The sequence below is a fragment of the Nuphar pumila genome, chromosome 7 (assembly GCF_984573655.1).
Source record: "Nuphar pumila chromosome 7, dmNupPumi1.hap1.1, whole genome shotgun sequence".
Taxonomy (NCBI): Eukaryota; Viridiplantae; Streptophyta; class Magnoliopsida; order Nymphaeales; family Nymphaeaceae; genus Nuphar; species Nuphar pumila.
In genome coordinates, this window is record NC_143255.1 from 37,010,021 (window position 1) to 37,032,332 (window position 22,312).

A 22,312-nucleotide genomic window follows, 5' to 3' on the forward strand; every position below is an offset into this window, starting at 1 on the left:
CAGGATCAGCCTTCACTCCATCAGACGACACTATAAAACCCAAAAACACCACGTTTGACGTCATGAACTCACACTTTTTGGCATTCGCATAGAGTTTCTCTTTCCTCAAAATCTCTAGGACTTGACACAAATGACTCAAATGATCAGACAAAGAGGAATTGTAAACCAAAATGTCATCAAAATAGACAACAACAAATCGTTCGATATAAGGACGCAACACTTGGGTCATCATGTTCATGAAAGTACTTGGAGCATTCGATAACCCGAAGGGCATGACTAACCACTCGTACAACCCATCACGTGTCTTGAATGTCGTTTTTCACTCATCCCTTTCCCGGATACGGATTTGGTGGTACCTGCTTTTTAAACATGTCATCCAACCGAGGAATGGGGAAACAGTATTTGACAGTGATGCGATTGATTGCCCTACTATCGACACACATGCGCATGGATCCATCTTTCTTGGGAGTAAGCAGGGTGGGTACTGTGCAAGGGCTAACACTCTCATGAATGAACCCTTTTTGCAGTAACTCTTGGACCTGTCTCAACAATTTGGCATGCTCTGATAGGTTCATGCGATACGTGGGTAGGTTTGGTAAACTCGATCTGGGGACAAAATCTATGGCATGCTGCACCACTCTCATCGAAGGTAGGCCATCGGGAAGGTCGTCTAGCATGATATCACGGAACTCCTCGACAAGGGGCGCGATTTTCGCGGGAATGAGCAGAGACGTATTCATAGTCGATTTGGCCACCAGGGCATAGCAATAACCGTCCTCCCTGCAGCGACTCAAGAAAGTCGGGTAGGATAGGCCCACAAGCCAGGGAACTCGTTCGGGCTTATCCACAGTGGGAAAACTGGTCTCCTTGATAGAAAGGAGGATTATTTTATGCCCTTTGAAAACAAACAAGTACGTGTTCCTACGGCCATCGTGAATAGTCTTACGATCAAACTGCCAAGGACGTCCCAAGAGAATATGACAGACACTCATAGGGGTCACATCACACCACACTTCATCGTGGTAATGCTCTCCCATAGAGAATCTGACTAGACATCGTTGGGTGATGGGAACTTCATTTTCCCTTTTGAACCATGCCATTTTGTATGGTTGAGCCAGTTTTTCCGTTTTCAAATTCAGGATGGACACAACGTTTTCAGAAACCATGTTTTCACAAGCTCCAGTGTCAATGATGACATCACACGCATGGCCCTCACAATTGCACCTGGTTCTAAATATGTTATTTCACAACCATTTTGCGGGGGGCGACTCTCGAGGTACGGTTAGGACATGACAAATAGCAATAAATTCTCGACGTTACCATCGAACTCTACGACTTCTCCTTCATGCTCTCCCTCAACCGAGGACTCGCCCTCACTCTCACTATCTGACGATGACTCAACCACGGGTTCTATGAAATGGGCGTTCTTGGTCATGGTGGGACACTTGGAGGCAACATGTCCAAACTCTTGACACCTAAAACAACGTATGGTAGACTCACTAGGCTTGGACTTGGACCTGGTATGATAGGCGGGTCCGGACTGGTCAGGCTTGTTAGTGTCTACTCTTGGGGTAAACTTTGAGTCTTTCATCCTTGAGGAGCTCGCCCCCCTGGTTGGGAAACTCGACTTGGGTCGACTGGTCTGATCGCTCCGGGAAACTCTATACTCCTGCCTCCTTTTCAACTTTTCCTCCACATTCATGGCATAATTGTTGGCCTGATCAAATGACTCGACTGTGACGCAACTAAAATCATCAAAAATAGCAGAACGGAGACCAGAGATATACCTCGTGACCTGCTGTCAGGCGATCTCCTCAATCTGCACTCGCAGGGATAGGCGATGGAACTCAGCAGTGTACTCCTCCACGGTACAGGTGCCTTGACGCAGGGTCAAGTACTCCTTGTAGGCTCTCTCAGCGTGATCCGATGGCACGAACTTGGACTGCATCAATCTCTGCATCTCTTCCCATGTCTGCACATGCCCTTGCCCCTGTCGTCCCCTCGACCTTTGTAGCTCAACCCACCATGTCTACGCTAGGCCCCTCAATCGAGTGAACGCTAGAGAGACACGACGGTGCTCAGCTACAGAGTGGTAGTCGAAGAAAAACTGCATGGCATAGGCCTAGTCGAAGAACTGCTCTGCATCGAATCATCCCGCGAACTCTGGAAGGTCTAGCTTCACCCTGTAGGTGGAGGGGTGCTCTGGCGCTCTTTGCTGACGAGGTTCCACCATTCCTGCAGGGTACTCATTCCATAAGGCTTCATCGTCCATCAAAGCAACGCCATCTTCGTCACGGTACTGCTCGACTGGAGGTTGATGCTGACAGATTCCATTGACATGTGGTCAGCGCTCAGGTTGTGTTGGCCCCTACGGGATCTGCATAGCCACTGCTTGAAGCTGTCTCGGTCTGACCCGCCGTTGGGTGGGAGCCATCTGTGGCCAGCGTTGAGGCATCGGTATAGTAGGGGGTCCCGTCAACGGGGGAAGGACTGGTCGGTTAACTGGGTCTGGATTGGTAAGAATGGGGTAGTATGGGTTTGGGTTAGGGGTTGGGTTATGGTAGAAGTAGTGGGTCGGATATGGGGCAGGGTTCCGGATCGGAGACGGGATAGTGGATTGGATCAGGTTCGGGGTTTGGTATGGGTATTGGGTATGGTTTGTGAAATACTGGGATGCCTCATCCGATTGGATCTGGATCGGGTCTAAACCTACACTATTCATTGGACCCAGAATGGGATAGGTAGGATCATGGATCAAGTTGTGGGGAACAAAGGCCTGGCTAAAACTCGATCCTTGATCCATAACATGATGGGTCTGGTTTTGACTTGGCTCGAAATCAAACTGGAGCTTCGTCCGGGGCCGACGCAAGACTGGGTCGGTAGTGGATCTCACATGAGGTTCAAAATTATTGGGTTGGATCTGGTTCGGGATAACCTGCGAACCGGACCCAACTGGGTAGGTCGGGTGATGGGGCTCAAGGCTCGGGCCCGCTCCCTGGGACTCCAAGGGTGGTCCCCGAGAACCGGGTCTGGGCCCTGTTATAATTGGCTCCGGGACGGACCCTGTCGGGTTCGGTTCGATCCACAAGGGATCGCACCCCCCTGCTCGCTGGTGGGCTGCGATCGAGCCCCCACACACGAGCTTCGGGAGGGGTGATAGTTCAACCCCAACTCGGGCTGACAAAGTTGCACCTGCAGCCTGGCCCAACGCCACGCTCGGGCCCTGCAGGCCATGTCTGGCCTGCAGCACCTTCACCGTGGCTCGAGGCCAGGCGCGTACCCAAGCTGATGTTGGGAGGCCCCTCAACGACCCCGTGGTGCGGTTGGGAGGCACCGACCACCTGACTCGCCGCTGCTACCGAGACGGGGTTCAGAATAGGTACCATTTGCGGGATGGTTGCGCGACCAGCATCCCTTTGTAGGCCCATCTCGACGCCATCCAGTTGCACGACAGATTGATGGTAGGTCGGCTGGACTGGTTCGATTGATGCGGCATCCGCGTGTTCGACTGCAACGTCGCCCAATCCCGCTCCCGTTTTCAGCATAGAAGTCGCATGCGTCTCCTCCGATGACTCGAGGACCACGATCCGACCTTCGATCCCATCCAAATGCTTTGACATGCCGGCTACATCCTTGCTTACATGTAGCATATTTTACTGGATCTTCGTCATCATGTCGATCATCCGCATCATGGGATCCTCATTGTCGGTATTTGATTCCTCTCGTTCCTTCCCGCTCGTAGGATCGTCCCTCGCTTCTTGTGCCATACCGTCGACCAAGGAGGAGGAACTGCGTTCTGATACCACTTTGATGCAACGAGAGATCGAAGTTTCGACGTTAATGTTGATCTTTCAACATACGATTAGTCGTGCGAAAACAAATGACTTAAGGGAAAAACGCTGAAGCAGGGGGGGTCGGATCAATCGATCCACCTTAATGGTTTATTAAAAAAAATATAAAGAACTACAATGAACAATGACAAAAAACTAGGAAATGGAACTGGCGGCTGGAAAGAAAAGAAAGGCAAAATGAAAAGGCTGCTATAGCAGAACATGACAGAGAACCGAAGACTTTGAAAAATCAATCTCCCCCCCTACGTAACCCTAAAGAGGGTATTAGTAGGGCGTGAATGGATCTGGGTCTCGGATCTAGTCCCTGGACCCGAGAAAGCTCCACGCTGCTGATGGATCTGGGATGCTGTCAAAGTGCGGTGCCGCTTCAGACCTTCGCTCGCCTGGAATAGGTGTGCAAGGGTACATCTCTGCATTGTGGTACCGAACTCGCGATCAGATCCATCATCTGGGTCCAATCGTCCATCCCATTGGTGCCGAGATCCTTAGCCACGCCTGGGTCACTCTGTATAGGCCCGGCTCAGTCCTGCTCTGCATCAGTTTGAATCTCTCTGAATATCTTGATGGAACGATTCATGCACCACCAGAATTCGTCCTGCAGGAAGAGCGAGATGATAAAGGGGAGGTTTCAAATAAATTGGTTTGTAATTCAGAGTTTGCAATATAGAGATGAAAAGATCAGACAATTGTGGCTTATATTACCTCTACGCTTTCCCAAGAGGTATTAGTGGCCATCCCAAATGAGTGTGCAGCCAGAGAGTTGTGGGAGATATTGGCTCAGACTTATTCACAGATTTCAGAAGCCAGGATTTTGCATTTAAAGAGAGAATTTCAACTCGTGAAGAAAGAGAGTTTATCAGTTACAGAGTACATGAACAAAATCAAGAGTATCACAGATCAACTAGCCATGGTCGGTTGCGTAATTCCTGACAAAGAAAAGGTTCAACAAGCACTAAATGGTCTGGGATCTGACTACCACATGTTAGTCACCTCTCTTTTATGCCTTCGTTACCTAGTTTTGAAGACCTACAAGCTAAGCTATTGCAATATGAAGTAACCATTAGAGGTGAGGAGATGGCCCTGAATTCCAACAATCATGAGATACTTGTCACAGGAATAGCGTCAAGGCGAGGACGCGTGAGTTTTCGAGGCGGACGTGGTTACGAAAAAGGTAACCAAGGAGGTCCTGGGTTACTTCCCACACCCAACATGTCACCTAACTCGTATCCAAGGAACCAATATTCTAGAAATATACCGACATGTTTTCAGTGTAATAAAAGAGGGCACATTAAAGCAAATTACTGGCATAATCCGCAAAACAAAGGCAAATTTAGTGGTGTTGGGCCTTATACTAGAGGACAAGAAGAGGACGACCCTAAAGGTGATGAAAAGGAAAATATGAAGAATCTCCTGATTTCTGCTCTTTCAGAGTTGAGCTTCAAACAAACTGAGCAGGGGACTTGGTATATTGACTCTGAGGCTGCTGCACATGTGATAGGTGATGTTAGTAAGATTTCGAAACTCATATCTTATCGTGGTAAATTTAGTATTAAAACTGGAGATGGTGCTCTTCATCCTATCTCTCATGTTGAAAATATTTCCCTTCCACTCATCGACTCCTCATTACCTTTATCTGATGTTTATCATTCTCCTAGCATTGTTAAAAACATTGTTTCTATTTCTAAACTTGTTGATGATACTAATTCTTCTATCGAATTTACTCCTTTTGTATGTGTCAAGGATCTTCTCACGAAGAAGATGCTCGTTGAAGGAGAATGACAGGGAAACATGTATGTCTTCAAGGAGTCTCTTCCAGTTCGTGACGCATCACTCAATTTACAGTCAGTTCGTCCAGTGTGATTCAAAAATTGTTTTAGTCTATCTCAATGTAATAAGCCAGAGATTTGGCATCATCGTCTTGGTCATTGCAATCATTCATTTATTGAGAAGCTTGTGTCCAGAGGTCTTGTTCTGAAGTCTAGTTTGAATCTTGAGGCTGATTTTCATCTTTGTTTCAGTTATGTAAGAGTCATGTTCTTCCATTTCGTTTAATAAATCAAAGAGCTTCTGTGCCTTTTGAAATTGTTTATTCTGATATCTGGGGACCTGCCCCGTAGCCTTCTTTATCGGGTAATCGTTATTATGCTACCTTCATTGACAGTTACTCCAAGTACACCTGGATTTATTTTATGAAACATAAATCTGAAGCTTTCAAACTTTTCTGCTCGTTCTGTGCTTTAGTTGGCAATCAATTTTCAACTAAAATTCAATATTTTCATTGTGACGGTGAAGGAGAGTACTTATCGAATGAATTTACTGAATTCCTCTAAGATAATGGAATAGGTCGTCGAATATCTTGTCCACACACACCACAACAAAATGGCGTGGCATAAAGAAAACACCGGCACACTGTAGAAAGTGTACTGAGTATGTTACATGACACTCATATTCCTTTAAATTTGTGGACGGAAGCTTTTCATTCAGTTGTCTATGTCATAAATCGACTGCCAATGAAATTGCTAACAGACCAATCCCCTTATTTTACACTCTTTGGGATTCATCCTGACTATAATGAGTTGCGTGTGTTTGGTTGTATATGCTATGTTCACATTGACAGTTCTCAACGTCATAAGTTTGAGAACAAGGCATGCAGGTGCAAGTTTGTTGGATATGCTGATCAGTATAGAGGATATCGGTGCTATGACCCCACTACCAGTCGCATTAGAGTTTCACGGAATATCGTGTTTGACGAGACTCATACTGCTGATTCAGGAAGTACAGAGGGGCACAGTAGGGATGCTGAAAGTTATCAGCCATGGCTTGTTGCTGAGGTGTTTGATCAAATGGCGACGCATGATGTACCCTCATGTCACACTCTATCTGCATAACGTCATAGTACAAATGTATACCCAGAAAAGGAAAGGTCGGCAAACACACAAGATATTACTATGCCTGTCGTTTCAGATGTTACAAAGTTTCAAGGGATTACTTATGTGCGGTGCAACAAAGACAATGTTCAGCGACCGATTGTGCAACCCAAGAGGCCAGAGCGGATTCGCCATCCTATTGAAAGATGGGTAAGTTATAACTTCTCTACAGACTTATAACTGTCCATTTCTCAGATTGAAAAGCATGATGAACCTATCAGTTTTTCACAAGCATCCATGTCAATCAAATGGGTTGAGGCCATGAATGAGGAAATGAAAGCTTTACATGAGTGTGGAACTTGGGAGATTGTTCCTAGACCATCAAACAAGAATGTTGTAGGATCTAAATGGGTCTATAAAATCAAGTATACACCCGATGGATCCATTGAACGCTATAAGGCGAGGCTAGTAGCGAAAGGGTTCACTCAAGAATACGGGCAAGATTATGATGAAACTTTCAGACCTGTGATTAAGATGGGAACCATTCAATTAGTTCTGTCCTTATCAGTTCAGTATGGATGGACTTTAAGCCAACTTGATGTCAAAAATGCATTTTTGCATGGCAGTCTCAAAGAAGAGGTGTATATGGAGCAACCCTCTGGTTATACAGAACATAGCCCCAACACACATGTTTGCAAGCTACGAAGAGTTATTTATGGGCTAAAACAGGCCTCTCGCTCATGGTTTGATAGTTTCTCTGTTGAAGTTTAGAGACATGGGTTCGTTCGATCTCATCTTGATCATTCGCTCTTTATTTTTCGAGATCGTCAGGTATGCACTTTGATTCTTATATATGTGGACGATATTATTCTTACTGAGAACTCTGATGAACACATCGAAGCTACCAAGATTTTGCTAAGTCGCCAGTTTAAAATGAAAGATTTGGGGGTTTTGCATTATTTCTTGGGGGTTGAGGTGGATAGACAGGATGAAGCCCTATCACTAACCCAACACAAATATACTTTAGACTTATTGGACAAGGCAGGCATGAAAGATTGTAAACCACTATCCACTCCTAGTGTCCTCAATCATAAACTCGGTTCCCAGGATGGGGAAGTATATGAAGATTCCAAGCAATATCGGAGTCGTGTAGGTATGCTTCAATATCTCACCTTTACTAGACCCGACATTGTATATGCAGTGAATCAAGTCTCTCAATTTATGCATGACCCACAAACAAAGCATATGAATGTTGTCAAGAGAATCCTTCGATATTTAAAAGAAACTCTTGGAGATGGTCTAGTTTATCATCAGTCCAAGTTCAAAGGGGAACAACATCAACTGGATGTATACACAGATGCGGATTGGGCTGGAGATCCAGATGACAGGCGATCGGTTTTTGGATATTGTGTCTTTCTTGATGAGAACTTGATAGCGTGGAGTAGCAAGAAACAACGTGCAGTTGCACGATCTAGTACTGAAGTTGAATATCGATCTATGGCGGCTGCTACAGCAGAGACCACATGGTTGAGACATCTTTTGACTGAAGTCGAAGAATCTATTCTACCCACCACTCTCTTGTGTGATAATCAGATTGCCTTTAATCCTATTCACCATAGCCGCACAAAGTATATAGAGATTGATCAACATTTCATTCGACAAAAGATAGAAGATAGAGAAGTTGATTCTGCTTATGTTCCTATGGCTGATCAAGTGGCAGATTTGTTCACTAAGGGTCTTACCAGTATGCGTTTTTGGTTCTTGAAGAACAAGTTGTCCATGGTACAAAACCATGCACAACTTGAGGAAGAGTATTGAGAATGAAGTCTAACGGGTCTGGTTCTAGACCCAAATGTTTTCTTTATATGATATTTACAGGTTGATGTTATCGGATCTGGGTCGAGAGACCCGATCCAGTTTGTACCATCCATGTGGTCAGTTTGAGTTGATAAAGCCAGAAGCTAGGATTTCCAGATCAATAGTTCCATGCCTTCATTAGCACCAAATACTCTCTCTCTCTCTCTCTCTCTCTCTCTCTCTCTCTCTCTCTCTCTCTCTCTCTCTCTCTCTCTCTCTCAAGACTGCCCACACAGGCTATCGGTTTCCTTTGATGGTGATGCCAAAAAACAGTGAGGTCGGTACCACTTAAGCAGAAACACTGGAGATCCCACAGTTAAAGATAGTGGGACTCTAACTGGTCCAGCAATCATATCCAAACCTCACTGTGCTTTTCCAACTTATCTATTTCCCAGTAAATGCCCTAGAAGATCATGTCTATCATGTAAAGTTGGCAGCATGCACCTCTGAAAGCCTAAGATCAACCAATCCCAGATTAAGGTGTCTGTAGGAAGATGATAGCAGCCTCCTTAGATTAAGAGAAGTACCTCTGCGCAAAAAAAATTTGAATGGTGAAAACAAACTTGTCCCCTATGAGGTGAGGAAAGAGGCCTTACCATTCCGAGAAAACTCATAATTAGCAGACTTTTCCTTCCCTTCTTGTCCATTAATGAAGATGCAACAACAGTTCCTGCCAATACATGAAACCTGGATAAAAACAATATTTACTGGAGACTACCATATATTCAAAACTTCCATACAAGGGAAAAATAGAGACCAGAGAAACTGAGTAGAACTGTAGACTAACCAAGAACATTTGCTGCCCCAACAAGGGCACTTGCTGCAACATCTGAAGCAATTCCAGCACTACGAAATACTGAAGTGGAATAGTATACCACGGCATTAATTCCAGCAAACTGTTGAAACAGAAAAAGTGCAGCCCCAACACTCACCACTGCAATTGGTTATAGCAGTCAGAAAAGGATACTGACTGAAGTTTATGTCAACATATTTCAACTTATTTAATTAGATGAACATTTGAGAAATTTAAAAATGGTATGAAAAGAAAAAGTAAACGTTAATGCAAGTGGTAACACTTTTGACTACACATAGAAGTGAACCCTAAGGATAGATTTGGTACCAACTATAAAACAATGCATTTTTTCAAGGTTCCAACCTTTGTCCTAATTCCTCATGACTATAGTCACAAATATTGCCGAGATTTTCAAAATATCACGATATTATTGAGATAAAATAAAGCCCGTAACATTCTTGTTAATATCGCGAGATTTTCAAAATCTTGCTGATTTTGAAAAAACTGTGATATTATCGTGAAACTATCGTGACTTTATTGGCAGAGAATATTTTTATTCAGCAGGGAAAATTAGAAAATTGCCCATGTTTAAAGTTAAAAATGACTTTAAAGCCACTGCTTACGTGGGAAAACCCGCGTGCAGCTACCTTTTCTAGGCGTGAAACTAAAGCGGGAATGAAGCCCTTTAAATAGAAACAGGAGGGTTCTTCCCTCCTGAACAATATGGAACTAGTATAGTTTGTCCCTATGCACTAATACGTTACCTACATTAAAACGGTCAGCATCTTACCGATAGACATTATATATATATATATATATATATATATATATATATATATATATATATATATTAGTAATGATAGGGTACTCCTGGAGTACTTACTCCCACCTAATAAAAGCTTTAGATTTTCAAATTTTTTGAACTTTTTTGTTAATTAGACCCTATAGATATGATCTACAAGCATTATTTAGTAGAAAGCAAGTTTTGAATCATGTGATTATAGCATACAAGTAGGTCTTTGAAGACCTTTAAAAATCAATGGCTTACAATATATCAAAATTTCATGACTTAAAAATTCTATTTTTATGTCTAAAAAACAGGATCCAAAGCATGATTCCTATCAAATAAACTTTGTTGAATACATCTATAAGGTCTGATTGAGAAGATGCACAACTATGATTTCTAGTATGTGGGAGTAGGTACTCCCGGAGCACCGTAGCATTACTCTCTCTCTCTATCTCTCTCTCTCTCTCTCTCTATAAATAAATATATATATATAGTGCAACATGATATTTAAAGGTGTAATATACCTAATACCAAGAAATTTTTTTATCATATATTTATTTATAATATTTTTCATAAACCGATGTTTTCTGGAGAATTTTTTGAGAGAAATGTGAATTTTAAAATCTCCCAAGATTTTCCCTTGCTGGGAAATTCCCTAGCCCTTGACCACTTGCTCTCAGCCAGAAACAGCGGTTGCTAAGAGACCCACAGATGAACCAGTTCTTCAAGCTGCTTAGACCACCATAATTTCCCTACCTTTGAATTAATGCCTTTAAGTAGTGCATAATAAAAAACTCTCTAAGCTTCTGTAAGAGAACTTACCCAACTTGAAAAATCTTCAGTAGCCCCACCCACTCCTATCGGGACCCCTTAATTGGTTTTGATGAGCATCTCGAAGGAAATGTACTCAAGCAAAACAAGAAAATTAAGGCACAAGCCAATGTTTTGAAGTAGCGAACAACTCTTGCCTCAACAACAAGCAAGTAGATGGATATTGGAAAGCCGGAGCAACAGCTGAAAATGGGGAGATAGGTGCCCAGTCCCATTGAGAGGATTTCCTGAGATGAACATGAGCGTGCCCTCCTGTTTGACAAGTTATCTAAGCCTTTAGCACCATAATGTTTCCTCCCTTTGCTGCAGCCTTAATGCTTTACATGTTTCAGCACTTACAGATTTAATACTTTAATATTTTTAACTTTGATTGTGATCGAATTTATTTTTGTATGGCAATGACAGACTGATGGCGTAATGAAATTAGACTCCTTATAGGCATTTGGGACGTTGGAGCACTGTCAATCATATAGTCCTTTGCTCCCTCCACTTTTTCTGACACAAATGAATGCTTTTCCCATTTTAGCTGAAGGCAGCAACTCTGTCCAGGTGAGAATCAAGGCATGCACAGGAAAGAGGTAAAAAGGTTACGGCAGAAGAGGAAATCAGATGGCTAATGCCCTCTTTTGGTGGGTGATCCTTTGAGGAACTTTGCCTGCAAAACTAGTCAGGTTTTATGGGGGCCTTAAGGATATATCTGTTGGTTTAGCATATCTAACAATGCAACCTGGGGAGGTGGGAGAGCAAGCTGGCCCTGAACTCGCAAACCTGACGGCCCTGGAATGGAGCTGTGGAAAGATTGTTGCCCAACAAGCAATAGATGTAAAAACCAAAAAAATTTGCTAATAAATATATTACAAAATATGCAATTTGGGCCTCAGATCCACATTTCGGATCTAGGACCCATAAAGTGGTCTTTATATCGACATCTATAATAAAACTAATAATAATAATAAATGAGTAAAATTTTAATTTTTTTTTAAATTAATCCGAGGATCCACAGTTGGATCCATATGGATCCAACTTGTGGATCCATATCGTTTGGGGTCGGGTTACGGGTCCGGACCCGAGCCGCGCCCTGTGTAAACAGCCTTTTAAAGAAAAGGGGCAACCCGATAAGGGTTGCCCGATAAAGCTGTAACCGAAAACAAGAAAGGCACAGGGGGGGGGGGGGGTTACGCAGAGCGTAACCGACCCCGCGCCTCTCGACAGAGGAGGGGGTTTGGGCCAATAAAAGGAGGAGTGGAGAGAGGGTTTTGCCCCTCTTCACTCAGTCTCTCTCTCACCCTCTCTCTCGTGTGGGCGTGCATCGGAGAGGTGGAGGTCGCCGGCAAAGCTCCGGCCATCCGCAACCTTCAAGGGCTCCTCGAACAACTCCCTGTCACGACAGCAGCGCAGAGCGACACTAGCCGGCCCTGCCTTCGCGTCTCCAGCCTACGATCGTCGGAAATTTCACCAAAAAGGTACGGGTCTTCTTGGAATCGGGGTGAGGGATCGAACAGGGGTTCGATTCCATGTGTGGGTTTGAGGGGAGGATTTGGGGTTTCTGTCAACCCTAAACCTAAAACCCCAAATCTATGAGTTGGGGGTTTCGGATTTTTCCTGATGAGGGGTGTTTTTTTTTTTTTGTTGGATTTCTGGAAAAGGGGCGGCTCAAGAGAAGTTGTGGCATTATCGACTTTGATATCGTTATGATGAGGCTGTTAAATTTTTTTTCAAAAGGGTCGTTAGTCACTCAGCCCTAAGAAGATAGTTCTTGTGATAATGCTGAAATATTCTTGTGTTTAAAAGTCATTTGATACTGTTTAGTTGAATAAATGAAATAGCTTCATTTACACTGTAGTTTAGGCATTAAGATGTTTGGGGATGTTCACTAGGTGACTTTAAGTCTTATTTCCTAAGAGTTTTGTGGATGATTTTCTCAGTACACAGGACTTTCTTCATTGAGCACGAGTGCACAGTTTCCATATTTATAGCTCCAAGGCCTAAATCGTGCATGTTGATGCATGTGAAAGCAATGGTTGTAGTAAATATACCTCCAGTGCTTTTAACAATGCCTTTTAAATCACAGAACTAAACCAAATCTCCTGCCCAATTAAATACGGGGAGTCAACTGCAAACATAGGCCCATCTTTGAGACAAGCTTGGCTATATTGCATCCTCGGGCTGCAAGATAACTTGTGCACTGAGACTTTTCATGTAGCTATTCAACTGTCTATACTAGGATGTTGCTTGTATTTGGGGTCACATTTAGTTTCATGTAGTAGCAAGAAGCAACACATATATGTTGCCTATGTTACAACAAAATGTGCAATTTTAATATCAGCAAATCCAGGTTAAAGTAACAAGATAGAAGTACTATTTAAATCTGTTAGACCGGTTTAATATGACAAGATTAAAAACATAAAGTAGGACAAACATTTTGCTCGAGAAAAGATTGAAGGTGAGCTTTAGGCTAAAATTTTATTTAGAGATTATGCAAATGACAAATTTGTTTACTAAGATCTTTGAAGGGGTGGTGTTATTTCTAATGCTGAAAATATTTTTTTGTAACATCTAACAATGGGATCTGTTACATAATGGCATTGATGTATGCTAAGGCATTTATGGAACTTTACTGAGAACCTGTTATACAAAATGAGATCAACCTAGAGGATGCAGCCTATTACCTTTTCCTTCCTTGTTGTTGTCATCTAGCCTTCTCTCTTCTCTGATCTTTCATATGAGAGGTCTTATTTTGGTACAGGCGCATACATGATATGAATGTGTGCAGCCCTGAAGTTTCAATTGCTGAATCTGGGTTATGTTCATGTGTGTGGATGTTAATACATGAAAAGGTTTCCTGTGCCTATATTGATGGGACATGTTTATTTATCGTGCATTTATGGATGTGTTTTGAGTACATTGCATACACGAAATCGATGTGTGTTTAGCATGTAAAATCAGGTATAAATTTCCTTATGTGCTTATGGATGAATGCATGTGTGTTAAGTGATTACATGAAAGTATCTACACATGGATGGTCACACATGCATATGACTGTGGAAGCTCATGCACATTGTTAAAATTGTATGAATGAATGTGCATTTGGAATCATGTTGGTATTATTGCATACATTGCAAGTTGTTATGAGTTTTGCATACGATGCATCGATGGCCTAAATAGACCGTCATCGGCCTGAAGAGCCGTGGGTTTGGTTTCCGTTCATATATATTTTGAACTGCATCACTAAAACCACATAAAATGGTTTGGCACATTACTACACTGTTTTAGTTTATTATACGGGCTGGAGTTCCGTAAGGGTCCCCGCAAGGGAGGATGCGGATTTTCACTTTACTTTTGCATATGGTGTTGCAAACTTAAAGAATTAACTTTAATAAAAATATAATAAGAACAGTGTAATATACATTCTAGGATATCTCATCTGGAGTATGAGAATCTTAGAGATCCGGTCTTGGGGAGACTGTGAGGATACAAAAACTCCATGTGTTGTAATTTTTGTCTCCTGAACTCGATATTGAGGTTCTTTCTCCTGACCACGGTTTTAGGGAGAGTCCGCCACTTTACCCGGGAGTGGTGTGTTTGACACAACTGTTGTTATGGTACCAAGAAAGTGGCACATGTGGGCGTGGGGTGTCCCTTGTGTCCCCGACATTAGATGTGGAGGTCTAATGTTCCGAAGTGATTCGGTCGAGGGCTAAGTTGGAACCTAGTAATAAAATACAAATTGTGTGTTAAGCTACCCTTGGAACCTACTCGACCTCGGGGATTGTACCCGTTTGGTGTATCCGCGGGCAACGGTAATTAAAAAGAGAAACTTAAAGTTGCATGCATTTAATAGGGCATGCATATGAAAAGATGAAACTTAAATGAAAGATAACAGAAGAAATCATGCATTACACATAATCATGCATTTTTCATGTTACGCATTAGATCATGCAGGTTTGAATCATTCTCTATATCATGACATGATTTGGTGGTAGTATAGGATTTACTTATTGAAATCATGCTGCAAGGTTTGATTATTTAGTTCTTAATATATGGTACTGCTTTACTGTTCTTGACTGGTGAGCATATGTAATTGTTGGTAGGTATGGATATTTGAATACTGCAAATTTTATATTTGTACTCACTCAAATCATTGTATGAAATCTTATCCATATTCTTTGTCTCACCTGGTTTCTTTAGAAGTAATTGTGCTCAGAATTTCGGTTCTGACACCCTACTTTGTTGGTTTTTCACAGGATATGGTGAACAGTGAGGTTGGACTGGCTACTGGGAATGAATGGGAGTCATACTTGAGCTTGACAGCTTCAACAGGGGACATAGTGACTCTTTTTTTTGTTTCAGTTCTTCTTGCTTTATCAGTTGCTTTATTTTCAGTCGAATAAAACCTTGTCTCTGAAATTTTCTCTTATTCATAAATAAAGGAATTGTTCTGGTTTCTATGGATGATGGTTGCAAGTTCGTTTGTGGTGTTTGGGCTATCCAGTTGGAATTGGAACTGTGAGGACCCCAGGTCTCTGGGAAGTTTTCCGCAACTATTATAAAAAGAAAAAATAATTATTCCGCATTTTTAAAGGGTATGGATTGGGGTCGTTACAATAGATGTTAAATTATGTATATATATATAATATATATATATATACATATACTTATATATATATATATACATACATATATATATATATATATATACATATATATATATTATATACATATATATATTATATACATATTTTGTTTTCTTCTTTTTCTCCAAATACCCAATAGGGGTATTTTGGTAAATCCCCATGTAAACCTCCCCATCTTCTTTTTTCTTTTTCTTTTCCTTTTTCCTTTTTTTCTTTTTTCTTTTTCTTTTTGTTTTGGCTTTTTGTAAGACCACAAGGGGCCCCACCCTTGTCGTTGGGGCCCCAACGGTCATATTTATGACCATTGGGGCTCCCAACGACTAGAAGGGAGCCCCCTTGTGGTCCCTTCTTTTAGGCCTCCTCCTCTATAAATAGAGGAGGCTTTCCCTTGTAATTGTATTGGGTTTTATACCCTCTTCTCTCTTTCTTCAATAATATCCAACTTATGATTTTAAGTCATATTTTCTTTAGTGTGTGTTTTGTATACACTTTTTAGTGTTTGTGTTCTTGACTCTTGTGATCACTCTCAAGGAGTGGCTTGTGTTATTGGTGCTTCCGCCTATCTTCATTACATGGTATCAGAGCAAGGTTGGTGATCGGGCTTCTCTTCTTTTTATCTTGGGACGTGTGCCTCTCAAGCTTTTGAAGAAAGGAAGAATTATTCGGTACCGATGGAACGTGATTCTAAAGTTGAGCTTTCTTTTAAGCTCAATGGATCCAATTACCTTATGTGGGCATCCGCTATGGAAAATCATCTAAGAGGTAAGAAACTTTGGGGTTTTGTCATGGGAACTACTCCCGAACCCTCTCTTGTTCTCACTAAAATTGAAAATGGGGTTGAAAAAGCTTTAGATGGCGATGAGCGCATCAAGGCTATCAATGATCATCAATCCAAAATTGCGGATTGGGAAAGTAACCATGCTAAAATTTTGGCATGGTTTATGAATAATGTGGACCTCAAAAATTGTGCCAACATTGCCAAATTTAGAAGAGCCAATGAGGCATGGTTCTTTCTTAAGGGTATGTATACCCAAAAGAATCTTGCTAGACAATTTTTTTGTCAAGAAAAAATCAGTTCATCTAGACAAGTGGATATGAGTGTCCGTGACTATTTTAGCTCTTTAACCCCACTTTGGGATGAGCTTGCTCTTCTTGAGCCCAAATGGGTGGCTCCGGAAGATATTGAGTTAAGAAGAGAACAAATTGAAAAAGAGCATTTCTTTCAATTTCTCCGTAGTCTTCGACCGGAATTTGAGCAAATTAGGGCATCCCTTCTCCATAGAAGTAAAGCCTTACCCATTGAGGATGCCCTTGCCGAGGTTTGCCAAGAAGAAACTCGACTTGGCCTAAGTATTAAGAGTGATGAAGTTTTGGCCGTTACTAGGCCCGAATCAAATGTTAAAGCATATAGACCTCCCCACTTTAACAAAATAATAGAAAGAGAGTGATTTGCCACTATTGTAATGAACCGGGACACATTAGACCGGTTTGCCCAAAGCTTAAGGGAAAAGTGGTCGCGGTTGGAGAAAATTCTCCAAAGAAGGAAGAAGAAAGTGTCAAAGAGGGAGATATCAAAGAAACTCTCAATCATATCTCCGAAGTTCTCCAACATCTTCTCAAGTCGTCTTCATCTTCAACATCCGGAGCCGCGATCGCCTACTCTTCATCACCTCCAGGTATGTGGATACTAGACTCCGGTGCTTCTTTTCATATGACATCTCATAAAAACTCTCTCTCTAATGTTTTTTCCGAACCTATATCTTATTATGTTTCAACGGTCGATGGGACATCTTTAAAAATTGAAAGTATTGGAACACTTGATTTTAAAAATTCTCAAAACTTTTTCGTTCCTAAAGTAAGAGTTGTTCTAAAGATTAATCTAAATCTTTTTTCCGTTTCCCAAATCACCGATCATGGATGCCAAGTCTCTTTCTCACCTAAAGATTGCACCGTGCAGGATCTCCAGTCAGGGAAGCTGATTGGGCAAGGCCATAGAAGGGGTGATCTCTATTTTATGGATTTTTTGACTCTTCCATCTAAGTCATCTTGCAATCTTGTAAAGGACAAAAGTATTGGAATTTGGCATGAGAGACTTGGTCATCCAAATTTTGTAAAGATGTCTCTTTTTCCTTTTTTGAACAATAGTTGTAAAGATCAACACATGACTTGTAAAGATTGCATTTTTGGGAAATCTAAAGCTATTCCATTTCCTTAAAGAAATTATTTTACCACTCGGCCTTTTGAACTTGTGCATTCCGATGTATGGGGAACTTCTCCTATTTTATCCAAAGGAGGATTTTCGTATTATGTGGTCTTTATTGATGACTTCACTCGATTTACATGGATTTACTTCTTAAGTCGCAAATCCGAAGTTTTCTCCTTTTTTAAAGAATTTCATGCAATGGTTAGAAATCAATTTTTAGGAAATCTATCAATTATTAGATCTGATTCGGGAGGTGAATACATGTCCAATGAATTTCAAACCTATTTGAAAGAAAATGGAATTTGCCATCAACGTTCTTGCCCAAACACTCCACAACAAAATGGTCTTGCGGAAAGAAAGCATAGACACATAATAGAAACCACAAGAACTTTATTAATTTCAAAGAATATTCCAAAATCCTTTTGGGCCGAAACGGTTCTAACCTCAACATATCTTATCAATAGAATCCCTTCATCTTCTTTGAGAAATCTTTCTCCTTTTGAAAAACTTTACAATATGTCTCCCGATTATAAAAGACTAAGAATTTTCGGATGTAAATGCTTTGTTCTAACTCACAAAAATGATAAACTTTCTCATAGGGCAATTGAATGTATTTTCTTAGGATATGGCAAAAAACAAAAAAGGTTATCGATGTTTTGACATACTCAAAAACAAACTTTATATCTCAAAAGATGTCACATTCTTAGAAGAAAAAAGTGGTTTTTCGCATAAACCAAATAAAAATATTGATTATTCCTTTTTATTTGACTTATTACCTCAAGAAAACATCATAGATAGTCATGATGAATCTAGTGAATGAATCTCTCATAGAGGATCATTTTGAACCTTCAAATGATGACCAAAGTTTAGGAGAAAATGTACCAAGACAAACACAAGTCTATTCTAGAAGAAATGAAAGTAATTCACCTTGTGCTCTTGAAAAAATTTCTCAAAATGAGTCGATTGAGGAATCCTCCCTAAGAAGATCAAATCGTATTTCTAAAATACCAAATAGATTTGTATCTTATGATTCTTTTTCTCCAAATTTTCGGGCATGCCTGCTAGCTCTTCACTCATTTCATAAACCATCTCATTTTAATGATGCTAAACAATATGCTCATTGGAATGAAGCAATGGAACTGGAACTTAATGCACTTAAAAAGGCACAAACTTGGGAGATCATTGATCCACCCAAAGACAAGAAACTCATTGGATGTAGATGGGTTTTCAAAGTAAAAACTAAGAGTGATGGCTCTTTGGAAAGATACAAGGCTAGGCTTGTGGCCAAGGGATATGCCCAAGAGTATGGGGTAGATTATGATGAAACTTTTGCCCTAGTTGCTCGAATGACTAGTGTTCGAGCTCTTATTGCAATAGCTTCTATTAGAAAATGGCCTATTTTTCAACTTGATGTCAAAAATGTCTTCTTAAATGGAAATTTAAATAAAAAAGTCTATATGAAACCACCACCGGGTATGAATTTAAATGGCAAAATTTTAAAATTAAAAAAGGCCTTATATGGACTTAAGCAAGCTCCTAAAGCTTGGTATGATAAGTTTAATAATGTATTAATCAATTTAGGATTTACTTCTTGCTATACTGACACTGCTCTTTTTGTTAAGAAGACAGGTGACTTCATCGTTATTCTTCTGTTGTATGTTAATGATACGATCATTACTGGGAATGACAAAAATGGGGTAAATGATGTGAAGTCTATATTAAAAGAAACTTTTGATATGTCTGACCTTGGATTTTTGAGATATTTTTTAGGAATTGAAGTGGCTTACTCCTCGCGAGGATACATCCTATCTCAAATGAAATTAGCTGCAGACATTTGTACCAAGTCAGGAATATCTGATGAAAAGAAAGTTGAGACCCCCGAAGTCATCAATGCAAAATTAAGACTTGAGGATGGTGTTCTTCTTGAGGATCCAACCCCCTACCGTCAATTAATTGGATCTCTCACCTATTTATCCATCACCCGTCCAGATATATTCCATGTCTTGAATGAGGAGCCTTATACACATTAAAAGGGTCGAGCACCTTGAGACTTCAAAAACTAAAAGCCTAAAAAGACTAGTATACCCTTTTTATTATAGGGTTGTACATAATGGCCTAATAAAAGTACTTTACATAACTTTATGCTAAACTATATTACATAGACTTTCAATACTCTCCTTCAAACTTGGAAGGATGTAAAGGAATCATTCCAAGTTTGGAAAGGAAAGAACTGAAATGCAAAAGAGAAATACTTTTTGTAAACACATCTCTAATCTGATTCTTTGAGCTGACATGCTCCAAAGTTATACGCATCTTCATAAGCCCTTCTTGTATAATGGCAGCCTATTTCAATATGCTTAGTGCACACATGAAACTTTGGATTCTTTGCAATATGAATAGCGCTCCCATTGTCACAATATAGCTAAATTTTCTTTTCACATAGAATTCTCAATTCCTTTAATAGCCATTTAATCCAAATAATCTCATCTACAACTTGAGCCATTGCCTTGTATTTGGCTTCTGCATTGGAAAAAACAACCCTTTGCTGCTTCTTGCTATTCCATGAGATCAGAGAACTTCTAAGGAAAACACAAAACCCTATAGTGGAAAGACGATCGCTAGTGAAGCCTCTAAAATCATCATCACAAAAGGCTCTCAATTCTTTGTCAAAGACGAGGAAAGCATGCCATAATGCATAGAATCCCTTACATACTTGATGATCTTAAGTACGGCTACCAAGTGAATTGATCTGAGAGTACTCATAAATTGACTCACTACGTGAACTGCATAAGTTATATCTGGTCTGGATATAGTTAAATATATAAGGCTCCCAACTAATTGTCTATATACTAGAGGATCCTCTAACTCAACACCATCAGTTGTCCTCATCTTCAAGTTCGCCTCTACGAGAGAATTTACTTGTTTTGAGTCATTTGTCAATCTTGCTTTTACAACAAAATATGTAGCATACTTATGTTGGGATAAGTACAGTCCTCTTTTAGAGTAAGCTATCTCAAGCCCAAGAAAATATTCAACCGCCCCAAATCTTTCATTTCGAATATATTGGCCAGCTTCATTTTCGTCTCTTCAGTCTTCTTTATGTCATTCTCAATGAGAATCATATCATCTACATAAAAAAACAATATATATCTTCTATGAGTAGAGAAAGACACAAACAAAGCAGGATCATGGTGGCTTTGCTCAAAACCAAGTGACCTCACTGCTGAACTGAACTTCTCAAACCAAGCTCGAGGTGCTTGTTTGAGACCATATAGAGCTAATCACCACACAGACGCATACAACAAGCCCAAGTATTCTTCACACCCAAGAATATTTCCTCTAATCGCACGACTAAGCATCCAAAACCTTCAAGCACCTACTGAACAACTACCAAAATATACAACAGATATGATAGATTAACACCCAATACTGCAAATCACAAACAACATAGCAGAAATTTCTTGCACACAGGTGAAAGTAATGATATCTGATCACTGATCTGCAACCAAGATCGATGCCCAGAACTGAAAACAATGTAACTAGTGTATGAAAAATTAGTTACCGCCAACGACAAACTTCCAAAAGAGTCAATAAATCTCACCCAATATAACAAATACGTGCATCAGACCACTTCTAGGAGATTTCCAACACAAAAATGATACAAAAGAGTCTAACCCAGAGTTACCGAAAGCACCTATACCATAGGGGAAGCGTGCTTCCCCGATACGTGTTTCGGAAGCGCGAAACGTTGCGCTTCTGAAGCGTGCGGGGAAGCGTCCCTTTTTTTTTAGAAGTGTGCTTCCCATTTATGGGAAGCACGCTTCCCCCACGCTTCCTAGGTCGCTTCCGAGACGGTTCGTGATTCACTTCTAAGTCTCATGCTTCCCGCTTCCTAAAATTTTGAAAGTGCCTCGCTTCCCGCTCTCACTTCCCGTATCGCTTCCTACTCCCGCTTCCTCGACTGGCAACCATGGTCTAACCAGAGGGTTTAAACCCCACCGATGTGACTGATATGCTCAGAAAATCAAAACAGTCACCAAGAAACCGTAACTCAAAAAAAATGCTTGTAAAATCTCACAAAAATCCAAATCAAGGCTGATGATGGTGATTCTTGATTCTATGAACATCTAAAACAGGAACTACCAATCCAAACCTTCAAATGCACTAAAGCAGCAAGATCGTATGAACGATGGTGACATCAGCAGCCCTCTACGCAAGCTTCAGTGCAAACCAGAATGAAGTCTTATTCACCTTAACAAGTCCTCTCTAATCTCCTTCTCCATGGCTTTGAAACCATGTTAGAAATCAAATAGAAAAAGAGTGAGAGAGATTAGGGTTAGAGGAGACTCAACAAAAGAGGAAGAGAAACCAATGTTCGTATATTCCATGTCTTGAATGAGGAGCCTCATACACATTAAAAGGGTCGACCCCCTTGAGACTTCAAAAACTAAAAGCCTAAAAAGACTAGTATACTCCTTTTATTATAGGG

At 40.9% G+C, this 22,312-nt stretch overlaps 1 protein-coding gene across 2 annotated transcripts in view; it reads right to left on the minus strand.

The window, feature by feature from the left end:
• Positions 1–22,312, minus strand: part of LOC149831942 (plastidic glucose transporter 4-like) — a 67,096-nt gene that overhangs the window by 14,411 nt on the left and 30,373 nt on the right. For both annotated transcript variants that reach the window (XM_090014228.1, XM_090014227.1), the window contains exons 10-11: positions 9,363–9,509; positions 9,172–9,245 (exon numbers count right to left, since the gene is read on the minus strand). In XM_090014228.1, the coding sequence (XP_089870354.1) occupies positions 9,172–9,245; positions 9,363–9,509 (221 nt within the window). The remainder of the gene's footprint in view (positions 1–9,171; positions 9,246–9,362; positions 9,510–22,312) is intronic.